At 39.1% G+C, this 21,095-nt stretch overlaps 2 protein-coding genes across 5 annotated transcripts in view; one reads left to right on the plus strand and one right to left on the minus strand.

Moving 5' to 3' along the window:
• CUNH1orf53 (chromosome unknown C1orf53 homolog) overlaps positions 1–20,955 on the minus strand; it is a 107,722-nt gene extending 86,767 nt beyond the window's left edge. For 3 of the 4 annotated variants that reach the window (XR_008424602.1, XR_008424604.1, XR_008424603.1), the window contains exons 1-2: positions 19,459–20,955; positions 17,700–17,827 (exon numbers count right to left, since the gene is read on the minus strand). The gene's annotated coding sequence lies outside the window, so the exon portion shown is untranslated. The remainder of the gene's footprint in view (positions 1–17,699; positions 17,828–19,458) is intronic. The other variant, XM_019430557.2, reaches the window with a different exon arrangement.
• DENND1B (DENN domain containing 1B) overlaps positions 20,863–21,095 on the plus strand; it is a 260,225-nt gene continuing 259,992 nt past the window's right edge. Inside the window, exon 1 of the mRNA XM_053909094.1 lies at positions 20,863–20,970. Within this exon, the coding sequence (XP_053765069.1) occupies positions 20,954–20,970 (17 nt within the window). The 5' untranslated portion in view covers positions 20,863–20,953. The remainder of the gene's footprint in view (positions 20,971–21,095) is intronic.

A 21,095-nucleotide genomic window follows, 5' to 3' on the forward strand; every position in this document is an offset into this window, starting at 1 on the left:
CTTGGTTTCCTGCCTCATTGCACTCAGGGCACATTCTCTAGTAGTTTTCTGGAAAGAGGTTTATGGCAGGTAAACTTTTAAGATCTTGCATTTCTGAAATTGCAATTCTGAAATCTTTATTTTCTCCTCACACTTAGCCAATAGTTTCACGGAGTATAAAATTTTAGATTAGGAAGCATTTTCTCAGAATCGTGAAGTCTTTGTCTTCTAACTTCCTCAGATGCTTGTGGGAGGATCCTGCCCTTTCTTTGTGATTTTTGTTTGCTGATTCCTGAAAGCTTTGACATCTTCACAGAAACCCTGGTGTTCTGAATCTTTATGACACTATGACATATGTCTCTTTGTAGTCAATGATCTGGGAGTGAGCCCTTTCAGTTTTGAACCTCATGGTCTTTAGTTCTAGGAAAATCTCTTTCACTATTCCTTTGATAATATCTTCTCCCTATTTTTTGGTTCTCTCTTTCAGGTGTTGGACCTCCTGGCTTGATAGTCTAGTTTTCTCTCTCTCTCTCTCTTTTTTTTTTTTTTGCTTTCTCTTTCCATTTGACTTTTTATGCTAATTAGGGAAAGTTTCTTAACTTTTTCTTCCAATCCTTCTGATGATTACCTTTCTACTTTATTTTTGCTAGTTTACTCCCAAAAGCAGGAGCTTTGTCCCTCCTCCTCCTCCTCCTCCCCTTCCTCCTCCTCCTTCTTCATTGGTATCTGCTTTTTACTTCAGAGACTCAATAACTTGTCTGATTATAGTAATTATAGGTTTTTTAAAAAGATTTCCCCCTCATTTCTTTCCTCCTTTCTTTTATTTATATTTTCTCTGCCTTTTATATTAGAGGTTTTTGCAGATGACAGTGACACTCTGCTATCAAATTATTATTTTCATTTTAAGTGTCAGACACTAAAAAGCTGATTAGAAGCTCTGTGTGCTCCGATGGAGCTTGTCTTCTGGTGGACTTTACCATTAGGTCATTGTGTGGGGCTCAAAAGAGTCAGTATCTGCAGTTCTTTTCTCTATTAAGCCTGAAGTCTCTCCTTCTATTCTCTTCCCCACCTCATCAGCTATGCCGATGTACTTGAGGCTTAGAGCCCTTCCGGTTCAACTGCTATAGACAGTAAATGCATCTTCTGTTTGAGAAGGCGTATTTGCTTTGTTGCATGGGTAGGGGAGACCAGGGTTAAAATCCTACTTTTTAAAAGATTTTTAAATAGGTCTCTTCAGCCTCACCCACAACCCTGTTTCCCAAGATACTTATGGCCTCTGATCCCTTCATCTTTCCACAAATCTGTCAGGAGAGTTGATTCACATCTTTTGGACTTAGATGCTTAGATTTTAGCTTTCTCTAAACTGCTAAGTCAGTTCTCTTTTCTGTCTCCAAGATTTCTTCTTTTGTATGAGGGCATATATTTTTCTAGTTGTGTGTGTGTGTGTGTGTGTGTGAGAGAGAGAGAGAGAGAGAGAGAGAGAGAGAGAGAGAGAGATTTTTCTCTTTGTGAACATTGCTGTGGGGTTTTGGAAGGGAGTGGAAATATGTTTTTATTTTTTTCTTGTATGATTAAGGCAATCTCCCGTATGTCTCCCCTTTTGTTCCATGTTTAAATGACAGTCTGAGGGAGAGTGAGAGTCTTACTCTTTCAGCTACATTCACAAGAACATTATAGAGTATCATTTCATTGAAAAGATATGAGCACAGAGTTAGTGACCAGCCTGGTACATAGTATACAATGCTGCTAATTGTTACCTAAGAAGGCCCAGAGGTGAGAAAATATAAGACAGATTGGAGGACAGCATGACATTTGACATTCTTTGGGTGATTCAAATTAAGTATGTGGGACATGAAGATACAGAAATAGGAAAGGCAAGTCTCACACTCACCGGTCTGAGGACTTGAAGAAACACAATATGAATGAGCATGTCAAGAAGACTTTTTACTTTTTATTTATTTTTTCCCTGAACATCAACCTTTATGCTGGGTGAAAAAGAAGATAAAGTTAAGTAAGACAATGTGTTGCTCCTACTTTGGTATACTTCAATGTAGAATTTAGGACTTACGACTTGTCTACTTCAAAAGGATAAGAGATGGTTTAATGTATCTATAAATACAGAATGGACTATGGGTTGAATATCTTCTGTCTGCCCTTCCAGATCACGTCTCCACCCGTCACTCTGCTATATGTCTTGGGAGGCTGACTTGGACAGGTTACATCAACTCAGCTCTTGTGTCATCTGCCTTTTTGTTGGATCCCACCAGAGGGAAGCTGCAACAGGAGATCTAGGGAAGGAAGGAGAATGAACTAAGGGTATTTCTTTCCCTGACACCTTCCTTGTATTATCTTTCTTCTCCAGCTTCCTCACCAAAGGTGACTACTCTAGTCAAGGCACCACCTCTATATGACTCTCTCCCTACTGTCTCCTCTTTTCTCATCATGCAGCTGATAACCCCTCTTACTCTGTAATTTTGGTGGGAAGTTCTGGTATAAGTATACTTGAGCTTCCAAATGATGCAAAATGTTGAACCTGAATACTTTTAAACAACTTGAGCTAAGTGCTCAACAGGGTGGTAAGGGGAGTGGGTTTCCCCCCTCGCCCACCCTCAGGCTTTTTGTTGCCTGAGGTACATGGGTACGTGACTGAAGGGTCTAAGTTGCCAATAAGTGAATTTGGCGAATATATTTTAATGACTTTTCTTTTATACCCTCATACTTACCAACTAAGCTAAATGGATATGCTTCTAGTTTGCTGGCTAAGTACTTACTATTTTGCAGAGTATTATAACTGATTGATGTGGCAGGACTAAAAGAAGAAAAACAGGTGTTTATTCTGAAAGATGTGTCATAGTCCAATAAGGAAATCTTTCCACCTATTTCTGTATTCGCCACTTTCTTAGAGGCTTAGAAGGGAGGTTGAATCAACATTGATCCACATGAACTATGTTGTACAGCCTGAGATTTTCACATGATGACAGCAAAACAAATACATCTGTGAAGTGGTCTTCAGACAAAGGCTTGGTGTAAATGTGATATTAGAACAGAGGGTCATGGAAAGGTAAGGTACAAGGTAGCTTGAAATAGATCAAAGTTAAGATTTTTATGGACTCATAAATTATTTAAATCAATTTCCAAAGTTAGCCTGTGCCTTAAATACTACTTCATGTTCTCTTTCATCTAGAAAGACTATTGAATATCATAGCTGTTTTTAAAAAATGTTTAACATTTATCAATTTTTGAGAAACAGAGCGTGAGTGGGGGAGGGACAGAGAGAGAGGGAGACACAGAATCGAAAGCAGGCTCCAGGCTCTTAGCTCCCAGCTTTCAGCACAGAGCACACTGCTGGGCTTGAACTCACGAACCACAAGATCATGACCTGAGCTGAGGTCAGCTGCTTTACCAACTAAGTCACCCAGATGCCCCATCATAGCTGGTTTTTAAAGAGTATTAATTTGTAAAAAATTTCCATGAAAATGTTTGATAATTATTAAATTCTAACAACAAACATCATTCAGGGGGAAAAAGAGTCTTAAAACTGGCAATTTTCAGGGGCTCCTGGCTGGCTCAGTCAGTAGAGTACGTATGACTCTTAATCTCAGGGTTATGAGTTCAAGCCCCACGGTGGGCATGGGAGCCTATAACAAAGAAAAAACTGATAATTCATTCTAAAAACATTGAATTTAAGCACTGATAGAAATATTGCCTTTTTAGGGGTGATGGTTAAAAGAAACACTGAAAGGAATATACCAGGAGCCCGTTGTATTGTTTTGCAAGATTAACTTATATGGTAATAAGAGATTGTATTCATCTTGTCGATACGTGAATATAAAACTCCACGGACCAGTTACATAGAAGCTGTCCAAGGGTTTTGAATTTAGATACCAAGCACCATAGGTAACAGGTGTGTTGGAAATGTGTTAATCGACGGACCTGCTTGTGTAAATGCATGGTGAGAGATCATGATTACTGTACCCTTCATGTGCTGCAAAGGGAATAACAGCTTAAAAGCACCTGCAAAGGGAGGGAAAGATCTTCTGTAGTAAAATGCTGGAGAAAGTAATCTTTTGGTCCACTAGTTAGCAAGAAAAGGATAGGCTTTTTTCTTCCTAAAGAACAGAGCGCTATCTATATCTATCTAAGTGGTTGGTCATAGTGGCCAAACTTCTGTTGAGGAATGTATCATTCACCTGAAGTCTTTTTTTTTTTTTTTTTTTTTAATGTTTATTATTTTTGAGAGACAGAGACAGAGACAGAGAAACAGAGACCAAGCAGGGAAGGGGCAGAGAGAGAGAGAGGCACAGAATCAGAGGCAGGCTCCAGGCTCTGAGCTGTCAGCACAGAGCCCGATGCGGGGCTCGAACTCACAGACCGCGAGATCATGACCTGAGCTGTAGACGGCTGCTTAACCGACTGAGCCACCCAGGTGCCCCATCACCTGAAGTCTTAAATGTCAGAGCTTAGCTCGTCTCTCCATAAACTCATGATTATCTGTGAGAAACCGTAAGGGAGAAGACGCTGCAGGTTCAGAAGACCATGTGACGGGAGACTAAATTTCATTAACAACACCCTGAGAGGAGCCAGTCAGCCGAAGGGAACAGCAGGGGGAATCCCCACCTCTTAACCCAGAAAATGCTCCTACCAGCTCCACCTCTACTTTTGCGACACCTGCTGCACAACAATTCATCAGGCGGAAACCTGTAGGTGTGACTGAGGGGCAGTACCAAGGATGATCCACAATCGTGAGGGGCTTCCAATTTGTTCACTGATTTATGGAAATGCAGAAAACACGTTTTTCAAACTACATGCAATTGTTCTCAAAAACAGACGCTAAGTCTTGTCAATATTGTCTTTCAACGCCTGCAAGCTAGAAAAAGAAGTACTCAAAATATTGTTGAATAGATGAATGAATAAAATAGTAACTAGGTTTAGTAAAATGTGAGGGAGAGGAGAAGCAGGAGAGTCTGGGAGGTACCGAGTCTTGTATTAGATAAGGTTAGATTAAATCTGATACCTCTGAGGGAAAATCTATTACTTGCTGAGGGGAGCTCCTCTTTTTTCCTTCCCTCCTTCATATTATTAGAGTAAGAAAAGTATCAAGCACTTATAATCAAAGTCATTTAAACCTTTTACAGAAAGGGGCACCTGGGTGGCTCAGGCAGTTAAGTGTCCGACTTCAGCTCAGGTCATGATCTCAAGGTTCCTGAGTTTGAGCCCCACATAGGCTCACTGCTGTCAGTGAAGAGCTTCAAATCCTCTGTCCCCCTCTCTCTGCCCCTCCCCTCATGCGCGCGCGCGCACACACACACACACACACACACACACACACACTCTCTCTCTCAAAAATGAATGAACATTAAAAAAAAAGAATCAACTTTTTACAGAAGATTCTTATTCAGTTAATATTAATGTTAGATATAGTTTTTCATTTCCTCTTTTATCTTTTTTATTCTTTTAAGCATAATTTTATATATTGAACCAATTGTCTTTTTGCACTCAAAATCTTAGGGAAACAATAAAGTTTTAGAGATGGATGCATCCTGAAAGTAGTAAAATCCAAAGTCTTAAGACTTCCAGAATAACAATAATATGCTATACAATATGCTATATATTATAACAATAATATTCTTTTCTTCTTTACATGGTGGTCACTCCATCATTGCATTAATCAATCAGTAAATACTTATTAAATACCACATGGCCCCCAAATAATGTGGGATAGTACAGAGGGGATGCACACATACACACACACACACACAAACACACACAGCAGAAATCATAGTTTCTGCTTTAAAGTATTTATAATTGGAAGAACTTAAATTATGTATGTGTTTAAAGCAAAGAGCAGTCAAACATCAAACAGCTGGAAATTATCGAAAAGTGCCTTGGAAACACAAAGGGGAAATGTTATTATGAACCAAAACCAGCAAAAGGAGTTTTTATGAAGGAGGCAGGACCTGGACTAGACCTTGAGGGACAGTTAGCAGGGAGACAAAGTGTCTCCCAGATGGGATGGATACACTGGCATAAAAGCTGGAAGGAAAAGGAGGCTGACACTTCTTACACCCCACGTTAGAAGCCAAAGTAAGGTGTGACTCTCACAGCAAGTGACAGGCTGTAAGTACCAGGCTGATATTACGGGAGGAGAAATGTTGCTTTGGGACAGTGACAGATGGCACTATTGTTTGGGAATTAATTTGAGTCTCAATGTTTTGTGCCTGCAACAGGTGTGCTGTGGATACTTTTAAAGAAGCTAATGGGGAATAGCTGAGCTGCTGGGTGTTCTGTTTAAAACATGGTTATGAAATGTAGAGTGGTGATTAGTTGGTTTTTAATTTTCATTTGAGCATAACTGACACACAATGTTACATTGGTTTCAGGTGTACAACATAGTGATTCAACCTCTCTATACCATATGCTACGCTCACCACAAGTATAGCTACCATCTGTCACCATACATCACTATTACAATATCTTTGACTATGTTGTTTGTGCCTTTTATTCCTACAACTTATTCATTCTGTTGCTGGAAGCCTGTATCTCCCACTTCCCTTCACCCATTTTGCCTGTCCCTGCACAGCCCCCCTCCTCCGTCAACCATCAGTTTCTTCTCTGTATTTATAAGTCTGATACTGCTTTTTGTTTATTGATTTCCACATATGATATTTGTCTTTCTCAGCCTGCCATATTTCACTTAGCATCATACCCTCTGGTTCCATCCATGTTGTTGAAAATGGCAAGATCTCATCCTTTTCATGGCTGAGTAATACTCTATTGTGTGTGTATGTGCGTGCGTGTGTGCATGTGTGTGTGTGTACACATCTTCTTTATTCATTCATCTGTTGATGGACATTTGGATTGCTTCCATATCTTGGCAATTATAAATGTTGTAATAAACATAGGGGTGCATATATCTTTTTGAATTAGTGTTTTCATTTTCTTTAGGTAAATATCCAGGAGTGGAATTACTGGATCATATAGTATTTCTATTTTTAACGTTACGAAGAACCTCTATACTGGTTTTCATAGTGTTTTTACCAATTTACATTCCCACTAACAGTGTATGAAGGCTCCTGTTTCTCCATATCCTCGCCAACACTTGTTATTTCTTGTCTTTTTGATTTTAGCTATTCTGACAGGTGTAGGGTAATATTTCATTGTGGTTTTGATTTGCATTTCCCTGATGATTAGTGATGGTGAGCACCTTTTCATGTGTCTGTGGGCCATCTGTAAATCTTCTTTGGAAAAATGTCTATTCAAGTCCTCTGCCCATTACTTAATCAGATTTTTTTTTTTTTTTAGTGTTGAGTTGTATAAGATTTTTATACATTTTGGATACTAACCCCTAATCAAATGTATCATTTGTAACAATTTTCTCTCAATTAATAGGTTGCCTTTTCGTTTTGTTGATGTTTTCCTTTGCTGTGCAAAAGCTTCTTATTTTGTTGTAGTCTCCATAGTTTATTTTTGCTTTTATTTCTCTTGCCTCAGAAGACCTATCTAGAAAATGTTTTCTAGACTTAGAAAATGTTTCTATGTCTGGTGTTAGAGAAATTGCTGCCTGTGTTCTTTGCTAGAATTTTTATGGGTTCGGGTCTCACATTTAAGTCTCTTATCCATTGTGAGTTTATTTTTGAGTTATGGTGTTAGACAGTGGTCCAGTTTCATTCTTTTGCATGTAGCTCTCCAGTTTTCCCAGCAGAATTTATTGAAGAAACTGTCATTTCTCCATTGTAAATTCTTGCTTCCTTTGTTGTAGATTAATTGACCGTATAAGTATGGGTTTATTTCTGGACTTTTTATTCTGTTCTATTGATCTATGTGTCTATTTTTGTGGCCGTACCATGCTGTTTTGATTACTACAGCTTTGTGGTATATCTTTGCTTTTTGTATATATATCATAGATTTTGGGTTTGTGGTTACCATGACAGGAGGTTCATATATAATACATATATATAGCAGTCTATGTTAATTTGACAGTCATTTAAGTTGAAACATATTCTTTTAAAAAAAAATCTTTCTTTTTTGTATTCCCTCTCCCACATTTCATGAATATTCTGTCATATTTTACATCTTTTTATTCATAATTTTCTTATGTCTAATTATGACTATTTCTATTCCACTTAAAGAAGTCCCATTAACATTTTTTGTAAGGTTGGTTTAGTGATGATAAACTGCTTTAATTTCTGATTGTCTGGGAAACTCTTTATCTCTCCTTTTTTAAAAAAAAAATTTTTTTTAAATATTTATTTCTTTTTGAGAGAGATAGTGTGAGCAGGGGAGGGGCAGAGATAGAGAGGGACAGAGGATCCCAAGTGAGCTCTGTGCTGACAGCAGAGTCTGGTGAGAGGCTTGAACTCAGGAACCATGAGATCATGACCTCAGCCAAAGTCATCTATTCAACCAACTGAGCCACCCAGGTGCCCCTCCTTATCTCTCCTTTAAATCTGAATGATAATCTTGCTGGGTAGAGAATACTTGGTTGTAGGGTTTTTCCTTTCAGAACTTTGAATATATCATACCACTGCCTCTGGCCTGAAAAGTTTCTGCTGAAAAATGAGCTGACAGCCTTATAGGGTTTCCCTTGTAGGTAACTTTTTGCTTCTCTCTTCCTGCTTTTAAAATTCTGTCTTTATCTTTAGCCTTTGACATTTTAATTATGTGTCATGGTGTAGACCTCCTTGGGTTTATCTTGTATGAAACTCTATGCTTCCTGAACCTGGATGTATATTTCCTTCCCTAAGTTAGGAAAGTTTTCAGCTATCATTTTTTCACAAAAGTTGTCTGCCCCTTTCTGTCTTTCTTCCTCTCCCTCTCCTTGTTGTTGTCATCTTCCTCTTCTCCTCCTCTCCTCTTCTTCTTGCCCTATAACATCAATGTTTGTTCACTTGATGTTGTCCAAGAGAGCCCTTAACCTATCCTCATTTAAAAAATTCTTTTCGTTTTGTTGTTCAGCTTGAGTGCTTTCCATTACCCTGTCTTCCAGATCACTGATCCATTCCTCTGCATTTGCTAATCTGTTGATTCCTTCTAGTGTATTTTTTATTTCAATTATTGTATTCTTCAATTCTGATTGGTTATTTTTTTCTACCTCTTTATCGAAGGTCTTACTGAGTTCTCCCACTTTTCTTTCTAGCCACGTGAGCATTACGGTCATTACTTTAAATTCTTTCTCAGCCATATTGGTTATCTTCATTTCCTTTAGTTCTTTTTCTGAACTTTTGTCTTTTCTTTCTTTTGGAACATATTCCTTTGTCTCCCCATTTTGCTTGACTTTCTGTGTTTGTTTCTATGAATTATGTGGAACAACTACTTCTAAACTTGAAGACATGGTCTTGCATATGATCATCTCTTATGTAGACTATATATAACTGGTGACTTTTGCTGGCTGTTTGGAGTTGTGGCTGTGTGGGCTAGGGGTCCTATGGCTCTCTACATAGTAGGCATCCTGGCAGGACAGCTTATAGAGAGCTGGTTAGTTTTGAGGAATGTAAGTAATTTGCTTCTTAATTTTTACTACGATCCGACTTGCTTATTTAGTCTAACTATGCTTCACCTAGTAACATCCTGTGCTTTGATGGCTGAAGATCCAGGAGACTTGGGTTTGAAGCCTACTTATATAACTTTGGGAGAGTTATCTTTCTAAGTCTAATCTGTAAGAGAGGGAGAAACACTTGGCCTCCCTCAGTGATTGTGAGGATGAATTGAAAAATGTATTCAAATATGTAATAAATCTCTTGACACATATTTTCCTCTTTCCTTTTTTTTTTTCTTTCTCAGTTCTCAAACAATAGGCAACTATACTCAAGAAGACCACAAAACTTATCATATCATATAAAACTTGTGACAGTTTTTGGACTAAAAAGGAGCACTGCTGAAAATTATACTAGGGCACAGTAGTAAATTAAAACTGACCCTTACTATATTTCTTTATGAAAAGAGAAGAAAAAATAAATGAGAAAAAAAATTAAACCCCTATAAACCGTTGAATAAAACACTTGTGTAACAAGAGATGTTCTTGTGTTTCTCTACAAGGATCTCAAAATCAAAATCAAAATCTTTTTGCAATGTGTTTGGCAGTTCTCACTAAAAGTAGCAATGAGCACAATATTAACTGTAAACTGCCACTCTTGTTCCCTCATGGCATCATATTCTTTCATATTCTTTCTTCTCAAACTTTCTGGCTGATACATTCTGGCTGGTCTGGGAAATCAGGGACACCAGTAATTGGGGCCTAAAAAGACCTGATTTATATATATTTAGATTCCAGCATGATTAAGTTTGGGAGAGAAAATTGAATTTATATCATGGCCTTTCCTGAGAGAGATTTCAAGGAGGCACTGCAGCATAATGTGGAGGTGAGGTGTGTGGGAATAGTTTAACTTGTTATTAGAGACTTTTTGACATTTCACCATTTTATTTTTATGCTTTGAATTCCCTCACTAAAAGGTGGGAACAGAGATATTGACGTTGCCATTGAAATATTGCTGCCTTCTTTCATAGGTGACTTGAGTCTTATGTAACGTGCCTTAATATTTGGTAGCAATTAATACTGTGCATATAAACTTACCATTTAAACTTGATTCTATGCTTGCCAAGCAAACTAAATAGAGAATCGTAGTCTAAGAAGCTTCAGTCCTAATACATTAATTAGCACATGTGTGAGTCTAGGACATTATGAGTAAGTCAACGGAAACTGAGCTCTAATCTACTCTGGGTTTCTTGCAGGAATTGTTTGTAACCAGGTGCATCCATTACAGTGAGGGGACTTTTAACCATATGTTCACAGGACTTCAGGTTTGATTTCAGGACATGTTGGGGTGCTCTTAAAAGTCACTTCAGTGAATCTGTGGATCCTGTTCTGGCCTCATTAGGCTGCCAGGATCCTCCTTTGGGCCCCTGAATCAGTGTCACAGATTGTGAGGTAACCAGAGAGCATCTTAATACCTTCTTGGTGACAGCAAGCATCTGGCTCTCTTCTTTTCTTGGATGAATTTTTGCATGCTTTTTCTTACTACGTGTTTTAGACTTGTTGGTACATATTACCAAAATAATAGGACTCTATAAAAATGAGAGGAAAAACCTTTGCTTAGGGACTTCTGGGGCAATGCAGCATTAAAGCAAGCCCAGAGAAGACAATGCAGCTGATAACCTGAGTCAGAAAAGTTTAACCTATCACTGGGCTCCCAGCATGCCAGTAATCTCTATTTATAGGTGGGATGAAAACATACCCCCAGAAGTGGAGTGTCTTCCTGAATATTATGATGGTAATGGTGAAGGTTCACAGGATAGGAGTTTTTGGGCAAAGAAATGGAACCTCTCCAAAGAGTAGTAAGTACTAGTTTTTATAAATAGCTAGAGGATATGTATCAGGTACTCCAACTAAGTCAGTTTGGGAGTCAAGACACAGTTTTCTGGAAATGTGGGAAAAGTATAAGCTTGAAGCAAAAGAAAAGCATCTTTGGAGGCCTTGTGCATTGAAAGGAAGAGGGCTAAATCCGGACAGGGCAATGGCAACTATACAGCAGAAGACAGCATCTCCTAGAGCCAGAGGAGGCACACAAAAGATGATAAGATTTAAACACTGGTTCAAGGGCAAGTGATTGAACCCATCATAAGGTAATTGCTAATTCAGATCTACCCAGGCAGCTGTTTCTAGCATCCATTTCTTATAACATTCAGCTTGATGATGTAGACAGTTTATGTTCATTGGTCTCTTTTTTTTTTTCTAGGCCCCCATTTGCATAGAAAATTCCTACCACATATTTTTTCCCTAATATGTAATTTTAATGTAACAGGTTAAAAATTCTAAGTCGAATGGAGATTAACTTCACAAATATGTGGCATAAGATAACAAGAATCATAAAATATCTATCTTTATGAATATTCATAGAGAATTATACTTTAGTTTGGCTTTTTCATCTTTGAGAACCAGAAAATCCGATTTCCAGACTGTCTTTCCCCAAAGATAGTTTGTCTATGGACTAATTATGTTAAAGTTTTTTTCAACTTTAGCTTTCATTATTTGTAAAATGAAGAACAATATTTTTCTAGTTTCTTTTAGTTTTATATAACAAACTGTTTTAGTTTGTTACATAAATGCTTTTATATATCCTACAACTTGTACAAAGGACTTTTCAAAAAAGATATGACTTCTAAAGCATTTAATACTGCTTGTAACTTGGGTAAAGGGTATCAATGAGGGAGATGCCACATGATAATACGTTTTAATTGAAATATAAACCTAGTTTTATTTTGCAAGTGAGTGAGAGAGAGCGAGAGAGAAAAGAGATAGACATGTGCTTTATGAAGAAAATGGCTTTTAAAAATGGCTCAGTAGTATTTTGCAGGCCAACTTTATTTCCTGGTGCCTCTGGCAAACAGGGGAAAGTGCATTCTTCCACACAGGCGTTCTTGGAATAAAATGTCTCTAGGGAGTTCACTTCCTGCTTCATCATGCATCATACCTGTTTTACCTACTAATCTATACCTCACAGGACTATTGAGAGCCCTAGCTAATAAAAAGCGATCATAAAGCACTTGGCAAAACCACAACAACTATAAAAGGATACATGCAAATGTGGTAAGGCTTGCCTTTCTGGTATGTACATGAAGTCCTTGCGTATGAAATAGTGCAGTGACTCAAATGTTAAGACATTTTTTTCTCTTTCACAAACTGGAAGTAGTTTTGCCAGCTGGCTTGCTGGAGTGAATTGTTTTGAACTCAATAGTAGGCCACTTGATTGAAAACCTTCCTCCTGATTCTAATATTAGACCTCTCCTCATGAATTTGTGCATGTATTACTTAAGAATTCATACCTGCTTATTTAAAGGGGAAGAGCAACATGTTTGTGTTAGAAAAACGTACAGAAATAAATGGGTTGCATGGTAATCAATGGTCCCGTGTCATCACTGGATAGGAATTAGTAGCACTTACTTGGTAGTCTTCTAAAGCAACCACTGTGAGAACACATTGTAATTACCATACACAGTGCACACACTAATGTTGTATGTTCCTGATCCACAATTCAACCTGGCAGGAAGTAAAGAGAAGACCCAGGGAGTGGCCGTATAGTAGATAGAAAGAGTGGTCAGTCCATCCTGATGTGAGGATTCCATTCAGTCGCAAACAGACTCTCAGGCTGAGTCATGAGTCCAGATGCCGCCATCCCACTCCAGCCAAGTGCAGCTATCCTGACTGCCAGGAGAAGACTCCTGGAATTACACATAGTGAATGAAGAATGGCAGGTGAGACTGAGTCCTTGTTACAAAGGAAGCAAATCCCCAACAAACTAAGAAGACCTTTATCAGTTTCATTCTGCTGCTCCTTCTCTCTCAGAAAAGATTACAAGCAGAGGTCTTCTTCAGAAATACTTGCCTATGTCTTGGGTGTGACATCAGAGACAATAGCAGAGAGAAAAGATGACATCCATACTTTTGAAGCCCAGGAGACTTCTCAGTCCCTGTTTATTTTTATTCTGGCTTTGCTTGAAACAATAAAAAAGGGGAGGTGGTCAAATATTTTGAAGTTTTGAATCTCTGTTTACCACTCTAAGGATCTTCTGCTGTGGAACCGTATGATTTTACCTGGTATTTGAGTTCAATGCTGGCATGTAGTGTTTTTCTTTTTCCCCCTAGAAGTGACCAGATTTAAGTGCATGTAATATTTACTTTGTTATTTTCTTATATTTTATGAAAGTGGAACTTGGCATATAGGAATTTTTTTATTACAGGAATTTATGTTGGTCATTTCTCTATTTATATCAGAATTAGAGTTGCTTATAGGGGTTATTAATTTTGTTGGACTATTAATGTCATATTAGATGCCCCTATATGTTTCTTTCCATGAAATTCTAATGCCGTGGCTCATTGGTGTGATTATGCGTTCTCCTGAGAGTATTAAATGGGTGTGAGTGGAATAGCCATATGATAAAGATGTTTTTATTTATGTGGAGTGTCTGGTAGGTGGAGTTAGGAGATTCTTTCCCAGGCATTGCCACAGCGTTACACAAACATTGCTCTGTTTCTTGTAACCCAAATGAGGCTCCTCAAAGAGTCCATGAAAAAAATCTGTCTTCTCTGATTACAGTCTGGTGGTGATACTCTGCTTCAAATATTCCTTTTTCTTAACTCCAAAGACTGTTTTAAGTTTTCCAATGTCTGGCAGATGCCAAGATAAAGATAAGGATGAACTAGCAAGAGCTGGTCAGAGGTAAGAAAATTTGATTCTATAATTTTGGGCAAATCACCTGAAGTATGGAGGAAAGAGAGTATCTTTGCTGTGTTATTTTTGAGAATTTTATTATCTTTTTCACTAATAGTTTAGCAGCAAAAGAAACAAATATCATTCCCCACTTGCATTTTATAAATATTCGGATATATTCAGATTTGGTAATAAAGATGTTAAGAATAATCTGAGCCTTTTTGTCTCCAAAACTGGAAAACAACATTTTTTTTTCTTAGAGTTGGCTTTCAAATGAACACTGAACACTAACTTTACAGGCCATGAGTTGTGAAAGCAACAGGGGAAGCATACTTTCTGGAAATCTCAAATCTTCTCTTCTACTGTCTCTCTGTTTTAAAAGTAGTATATGTCATTTTGAAAGAGAACTTCACTTTCAGATTCAAATTCATGATGTTGCTAACTATAAAAAGAGTAATATACTTGGAGAATGTTCTTCTTAACATTATCTCAGTTGATATAAAAAAGCAGTTTCTGCTAAAATATTTTCAAGATGATTTTCTAAGGACTTCAAGACATTTGACTTTGTAAATATTTTATATAAAGGACTTGTATCCCATAATAAATGAAGATGGTGATACTATTAACAAATTTCACCTAAGAACAATAATAGGAGGCAACACAGAGTTAGAGTGTAGGGAGTGTCTGACTTGGATACATGCTTATTATAACTCATGAGAGGATTGTGTCTAAAAGTTCATTTCTAAGTTAATTGTTTGGAACTCAAAACCTTGATATAAATTGGTAAAGCTCACAGTCTGCATAAGTCTAGTTAAGTTATACTGAAGTTGAAGTTCTTTAACAGTATTGTATCAAAAATACCATTCTAGAGTTTACAATATTGTTTCTCTTTCCATACTCCAAAAGGTAAGGAGCTGTCAGGGTAGAATGCAATGATCAAATGCATTCAAGAATAGTCAAGGAAGTAAGGAATACTTGGTAGTGGTGGTGGGGGGTGCAGGTTGGTAATATGTAAAAGTAGCCACCAGAGCCACTGTTCATCTTGAAGGTATTTGTTAAGCTAGATGAGCTTTGAGCACTTGTTATAGCCTCATGGAGCTTGAGCACCTTCCTAACGTGGGGAGTCCAATAGGATACCCCTCATAAACTGGCATTCCAAAGGAATTCAAGGGAAACTGATTGTCTCAAACACCGGAGCAGATGTGGAGGTAGGGTGGGGCAGAAATCCTCCTTAAAGATTCATAAATATAAGCCAGATCTCCCATGGTGGTCTGAAAAATTTCAAGTTAAGAATTTAGTATGAAAGGGTCCTGAATGGATAGTAACCCCCCAGACATATACCCAAAGATAAACAAATATTCTTTCCAGAGAACTCTTCTTTTCAGATCTCACTACATTTCCACATATAAAACTCCAAGGATCAGGTAGCATAAAAATAAATCATCACACATAGAAAAAAAAAGACACCATAAGTAACGGCTAGAAGAAAATCAGATAGTAGAATCAGACTCACAAGTGCTTCAGCAATTGGAATTATCAGAAATAGAATCTAAAATATGTATGCTAAATATATTTTAAGAAATTAAGCAAAGGCTTAAAATATGAATGAAGAGAAAGCAGAGTTAAAATAATCAAGCAGAACTTTAGAAATGAAAATAAGATACACTAAAAACTAAATAGCTTTAACAGAAGATGAGACAAAGCCAGAGAAAGAATTAATGAACAGTAGGATATTTGCAAAATTATCCAGAATTCGGCTTAGAAAGATAAGAAAAAAGAAACTATGAAAGAAATGTTAAGAGATATGGAGAGCAAATGAGAATGTGTATACAGAGTCCCAGAAGGAAAGGGGAGAAAGAATGGAGTTCAGAATTTTCCAGAACTGATGAAAGGCAGTTTTAAGGATCTTTTAAAGGTCCTTGTAGTATCTGGCAGAAGGTGGATGGATATAAACTCAGAATTTAATGAGTTAAAATTTACCTGTTAAAATTAGGATAACCACTAAGTGAACAGGAATAGAGTACATAACTTCCAAACTAGAATCTAGGAAGAGAAATAGAAGCATAAACAAAACCAAAAAACAATCAATAATCCCAAAGAAGGCAATGGTGAAAAAAAAATATAGATCAGAAAAAAATAAATGGGGAGTACATTAGATGGCAAAAGTAAATTTCAATATATCAGCAATTATAAAGCATGGAATGGTTTAAATGCTTGGTCTAAGATTCAATCATTATTAGAGTAGACTAAAAGTCAAAATTAACACGAATTAGATAAATCTGAAACATAATGGCTTAGAAAGTTTTAATATAATGGGATGAAAAGAGTTATAATAATACTAGGCAAATACTAATCAGAAGAAAGCAATTTAGGGGTATCTGGGTGGCTCAGTCAGTTCAGCATCGGACTCTTGGTTTCGGCTCAGGTTGTGATTTCACGGTTTGTAGGATCAAGCCCCGTGTCGGGTTCTGTACTGACAGCATGGAATCTGCCTGGGATTCTCTCTCTCCATCTCTCTCTCTCTGCCCTTCCCCTGCTCATGCATGTATGTGCACACTCACTCCCTCAATATAAAAACTAAAAAATAAATTTAAAAAAAAAAAAAGAAAGCCATTTAAATGCTAAGGCAAAAAGCATTACTAAAATTAAAGAAGGTCACAACGTAATGGTAAATTTACCAGGCAAATAAAATAATTATAAACCGGTTTGCATATTATAACACCCCCCCAACTATATAAAGCAAAAATTGACAGAATTATAAGCTGAGACAGACAAACCTAACAACATACTAGGAAATTTTAACTCATCTCTTCCATGAATGAATTATCGAGCAGATGCAAATATAGTAATAGAAGATACCAACAACACAATCATGGTAATAGAAGAGATCAATAATATGACCATAATACTTGATCGAGGCCTTTTGTTTGTTGGTTGGTTGGTGCTTTTTTGTTTTATTTTTTAGGAGCTGCAGCCTTCTAATTTAATTTTGAGAGAAACAAATAAGTTTGGGGAGATTGAAAATTCCCCACAATGGCTACTGAAGTTCCAAATTTCTTTCGGTTAAGTTGATCCATTTAGTCTAGAAATGCATATGAGGAAGGATCATAGTTTTTAAACATAAAACCACCAGAGTCCTAGTAGTGGGGGGAACCGCTACTGTCAAAGCATTTTGAGGACAGCGATCCCATTTCTTAGAGGTTTTTTTTTCCCTAGAGCTAAGAGAAAAATTCCTAAACAGCACAGTTTCAACAGGAACGTCCTGGTTCCAGAAGGAATCAGACCAAAGGCCAGAACAGTTCCACTACCAACAGTCTGGTTCTGAAAAGGAATTGGATTGAAAGCCAACACGCTTCCAACAGGCACAGTTCCACTAGAAACAACCTGCTTCTAAGAAGGAGTCAGACCAAAGAACAGACAAGTACTCCCAGGAAGGATAGGCCTTCAAAACAGAACCCGAGTAAAGTCGGGAGAGCACAAAGAGAGCAGAGCTCTAAATCCAGGAAAAAAAACTTACCCTCAAACTCCAGGGTTGGCAACTAAGCGGCGAACTCCATTGGCTCTGTAGCATCTGTTTGCTCACCCGCCTGAGAGTTGCTGTGGGTCTTCTCCGGATCCCACTTCTGATCACAAAGTAATATTCACCTTAAAAATAAAACTGTCAGATTTTTACCAGCAAAAATAAGTTTATTTGGGAATAACAGATATTGCAATTTGGGATAGGCAAGCTATGGCAAAACCATAGGCGAGATCTGATCAAGGAGGCACATTTTTGAAATACCCTGCCCAAGAACTGCTGAATATATACTTCTTATAAACACAGGCAAACAATTTAAAATAAGCTTAAAATAGGGGCGCCTGGGTGGCTCAGTCGGTTGGGCGGCCGACTTCGGCTCAGGTCATGATCTCTCGGTCAGTGAGTTCAAGCCCTGTGCTGACCGCTCAGAGCCTGGAGCCTGTTTCGGATTCTGTGTCTCCCTCTCTCTCTGACCCTCCCCCGTTCATGCTCTGTCTCTCTCTGTCTCAAAAATAAATAAACGTTAAAAAAAATTTTTTTTTAAATAAGCTTAAAATATTAAAAAAGACTAATAGTTTATAGACTGTGTTCTCTGGCACCAATATAGACAATGTTCTTTGACAACTGTGGTCCTGAAAAATGTTAATATCAGTTGCTAAGTAGGAAATATTATCGCTGAAATATGATCTTGTGAGGATATATCACCTTGACTCTGTCATATCAGAAGTTCCATATGAAATGAGTATTACTAAAATTATACGGCTGGCTTCAATAAACATATCACCAAAATAAGTGTATAAAACTTTTCCTTTTACTATAATTTTTAACAAATTGTGCAAATTGTGTCCATCTGTGTTTCTATCCTTTTACCTCAGTAATATCAGAATAGATAAATCGCCTCATCATGGTCAGCCTAAAAGCTGGTTTAAAAAGATTTGCTTTGTGTGTGCATATGCAGTGCCTTCCCTTCATAAACACTTAAGATAAATTGAAAAAAGATAGTAATTTTATATTATGCAGGGTTACGACTGTCACTTAAATCCCAATAAATGGATAGGGAAAACAATTGTATTAATATTTCCTTACCACTAATTAAAAACTCCTGATGTAGGCATTCCAGGTAGGGTTTGTTTGTTTGTTTGTTTGTTTTTTTGGGAAAAGAATGAATTATAATGAAAGAAGAAGTTTGAGAAATTTGGTAACATTTGGAGCAGAAGTGGTTTTCAGTTTACAGAATTTTTTTTCAAGGCTTTGGACTATGGTAACTTTTTTAGGTAGAAAAAAGCTTCATTTGGGAAAAAAATATGTGGTATAGATAGATTGTCTAATTTTGAAACTGAAATCCACAGAATAATTTCTTAAAAGATCACACAAATGTGTAATGCTTTTTAACTTGAATATCACGTTGTTCATGTGATATACAAGTAATAATTCCCATTTTACAAATGTAGGAACCGAGAAACTGAAGTGTCTCACCCCAAGTCAAGCTATGATGGTACCTCATGTTTAAATCTATTTTTTTTTGTTTCCCTTTTATGTCCTGACCTTATTTTTGACTATTAGGTCTGTAGCTATGAAATATATTTCACTTTGTTGACCAAGTAACACATATTTTGGCAAGAACATTTAAGATCTGAATAACTGTGCTTAATGTTAGGTTTTTGCTTCTGAATTAATTCCCAAAACTCATTGTATGACTTTTATGTCTCATGACTCACACCCTATTCATACCACACTTGATTTCCTCTCATCATCTTACCTTTTGCATGAATAAAGTCTGAAACAACCCCCATTTGGAAGAAAAACACTGTGGCCACGTGTAAGGTGGTAACGTTAATGGAAGAAGCCTTCTCCAGAAGATCTGTGTAGCAGTGCAATCCTGTACACTCTTTTAAGTGTGCATTAGAAAACTTTTTCTAGATCGCTTCCCAGTTGATTCTAGATATAAGGCAGAAGAACACGGAGAGCCAGTACATGGTAGCAGTAAATATCAGCATCAAGTAGACCTGTTCTGAAATCCAGCTTTGCCATTGCCCACTGGATTAGCTTGGCCTGTTTATCAACCTGCAAAATGCTGATGCAAGTTATCTATCACACAGAGTTCTGGCAAGTACTGTGGCGATGCATATAACCTGCTTAACAGGTACTTCGGTGCCCTGTAAATCTTAGTTTTTTATGTATCAGCCCCTCTCACCCTCAGTTGGGCCCTCTCTGAGCTTCCTAGACTGCAGTTCTGTGAGGCCTGCCGCTTGGAGAATGTGTCCAAAGTCAATCCTTGGTATGCTGCAGTCCTGTGGCATAAGAACGTCTGGCTTCCATATGTGCAGGCGAGTGGAGCACTACCATTTTGCTACTCGACAAGGCTATTTAGCAGGTGCACATGTCTGAACATTCCTGAATCAGGAGGGGGGCGGCTCTGGATTTCAGAGAGCAGTAACGGGACACAGCTGGAGTGAGGCAGGAGCCAGGAGCATCAACTCGAGCTCCGAACGTGCAGCCTGAAACGAAATGAAACGGCCTAAACCGACGAAGGTTCTAACAAACAATACCTATTAATTAGTGATCCAATTCCGTGTGCATGCGGTGTGGAAAATACTGCAAAATCGAGGTACTTTTTCGGTTACTTTGCTTTTGAGGTGGGTTGTAGCCCTGAAGCCTGGACTGGACCCAGAAAGGAAGTCGGCTGCTCCGGGGCTGAGGACACAAGGGACACCTTGCGTTTCTGGCTCGGTTACAGAGCGGTACGTGGGTCATCCCGGCAGACACTTGCGCTCCCCTCGACCCTCCGGCCCCTCAGGGCGCGGGGGGACCCCGCCCCGTGTCTTCCTGAGGCTCCGGCCCGCGGGCCGCGCGGCCCAGGTGAGGCCGCCCCCGCGCGCGCCCCTTCCCCCTCCCGGCGACTTCCTGGTTTGCAGAAGGTGCTGGAGCCGCTGCGGGCGGCCCCGGTCGCAGGAACTGTGAGGCCCCAGCCTCGGAGGCGGCGGGGGCGGCGGCCGGCGGAGACGGGGGCGGCGGCCGCGCCACCGCTGCCGCTGCTGCTGTCACAAAAAGGCTCCGGGGGGTGGGGTGGGAGGCGGGGAAGCGCCGGGGGCGCCGCCGACATGGGCCCGCCGCCGCCGCCGCCGCTGTGAGTTGCCTGCTTCCCCGCGGGGCGGCCGGCGTGGGCGGGGGCGGCGCGACCCTCCGAGCGCGGGGCAGGGGGCTTCCAGGCCGGCGCGGGGGCGGGACGGACAGCCCCACACCGACATGTAACCATGGACTGCAGGACCAAGTGAGTGGGGGTCGCGGGCGGGCGGGGGGCGCCCCGCGGCGGCCGGCCCCCCAGACGGCGACGTCGGCCCGGCCCCCGCGCGCGCGCGCGCGCGGCCGGCCGGCGGGACAGCGCTAGGCCGCAAA

Source organism: Panthera pardus, unplaced genomic scaffold, assembly GCF_024362965.1.
Source record: "Panthera pardus isolate Hobbes unplaced genomic scaffold, ASM2436296v1 HiC_scaffold_21, whole genome shotgun sequence".
Lineage (NCBI taxonomy): Eukaryota > Metazoa > Chordata > Mammalia > Carnivora > Felidae > Panthera > Panthera pardus.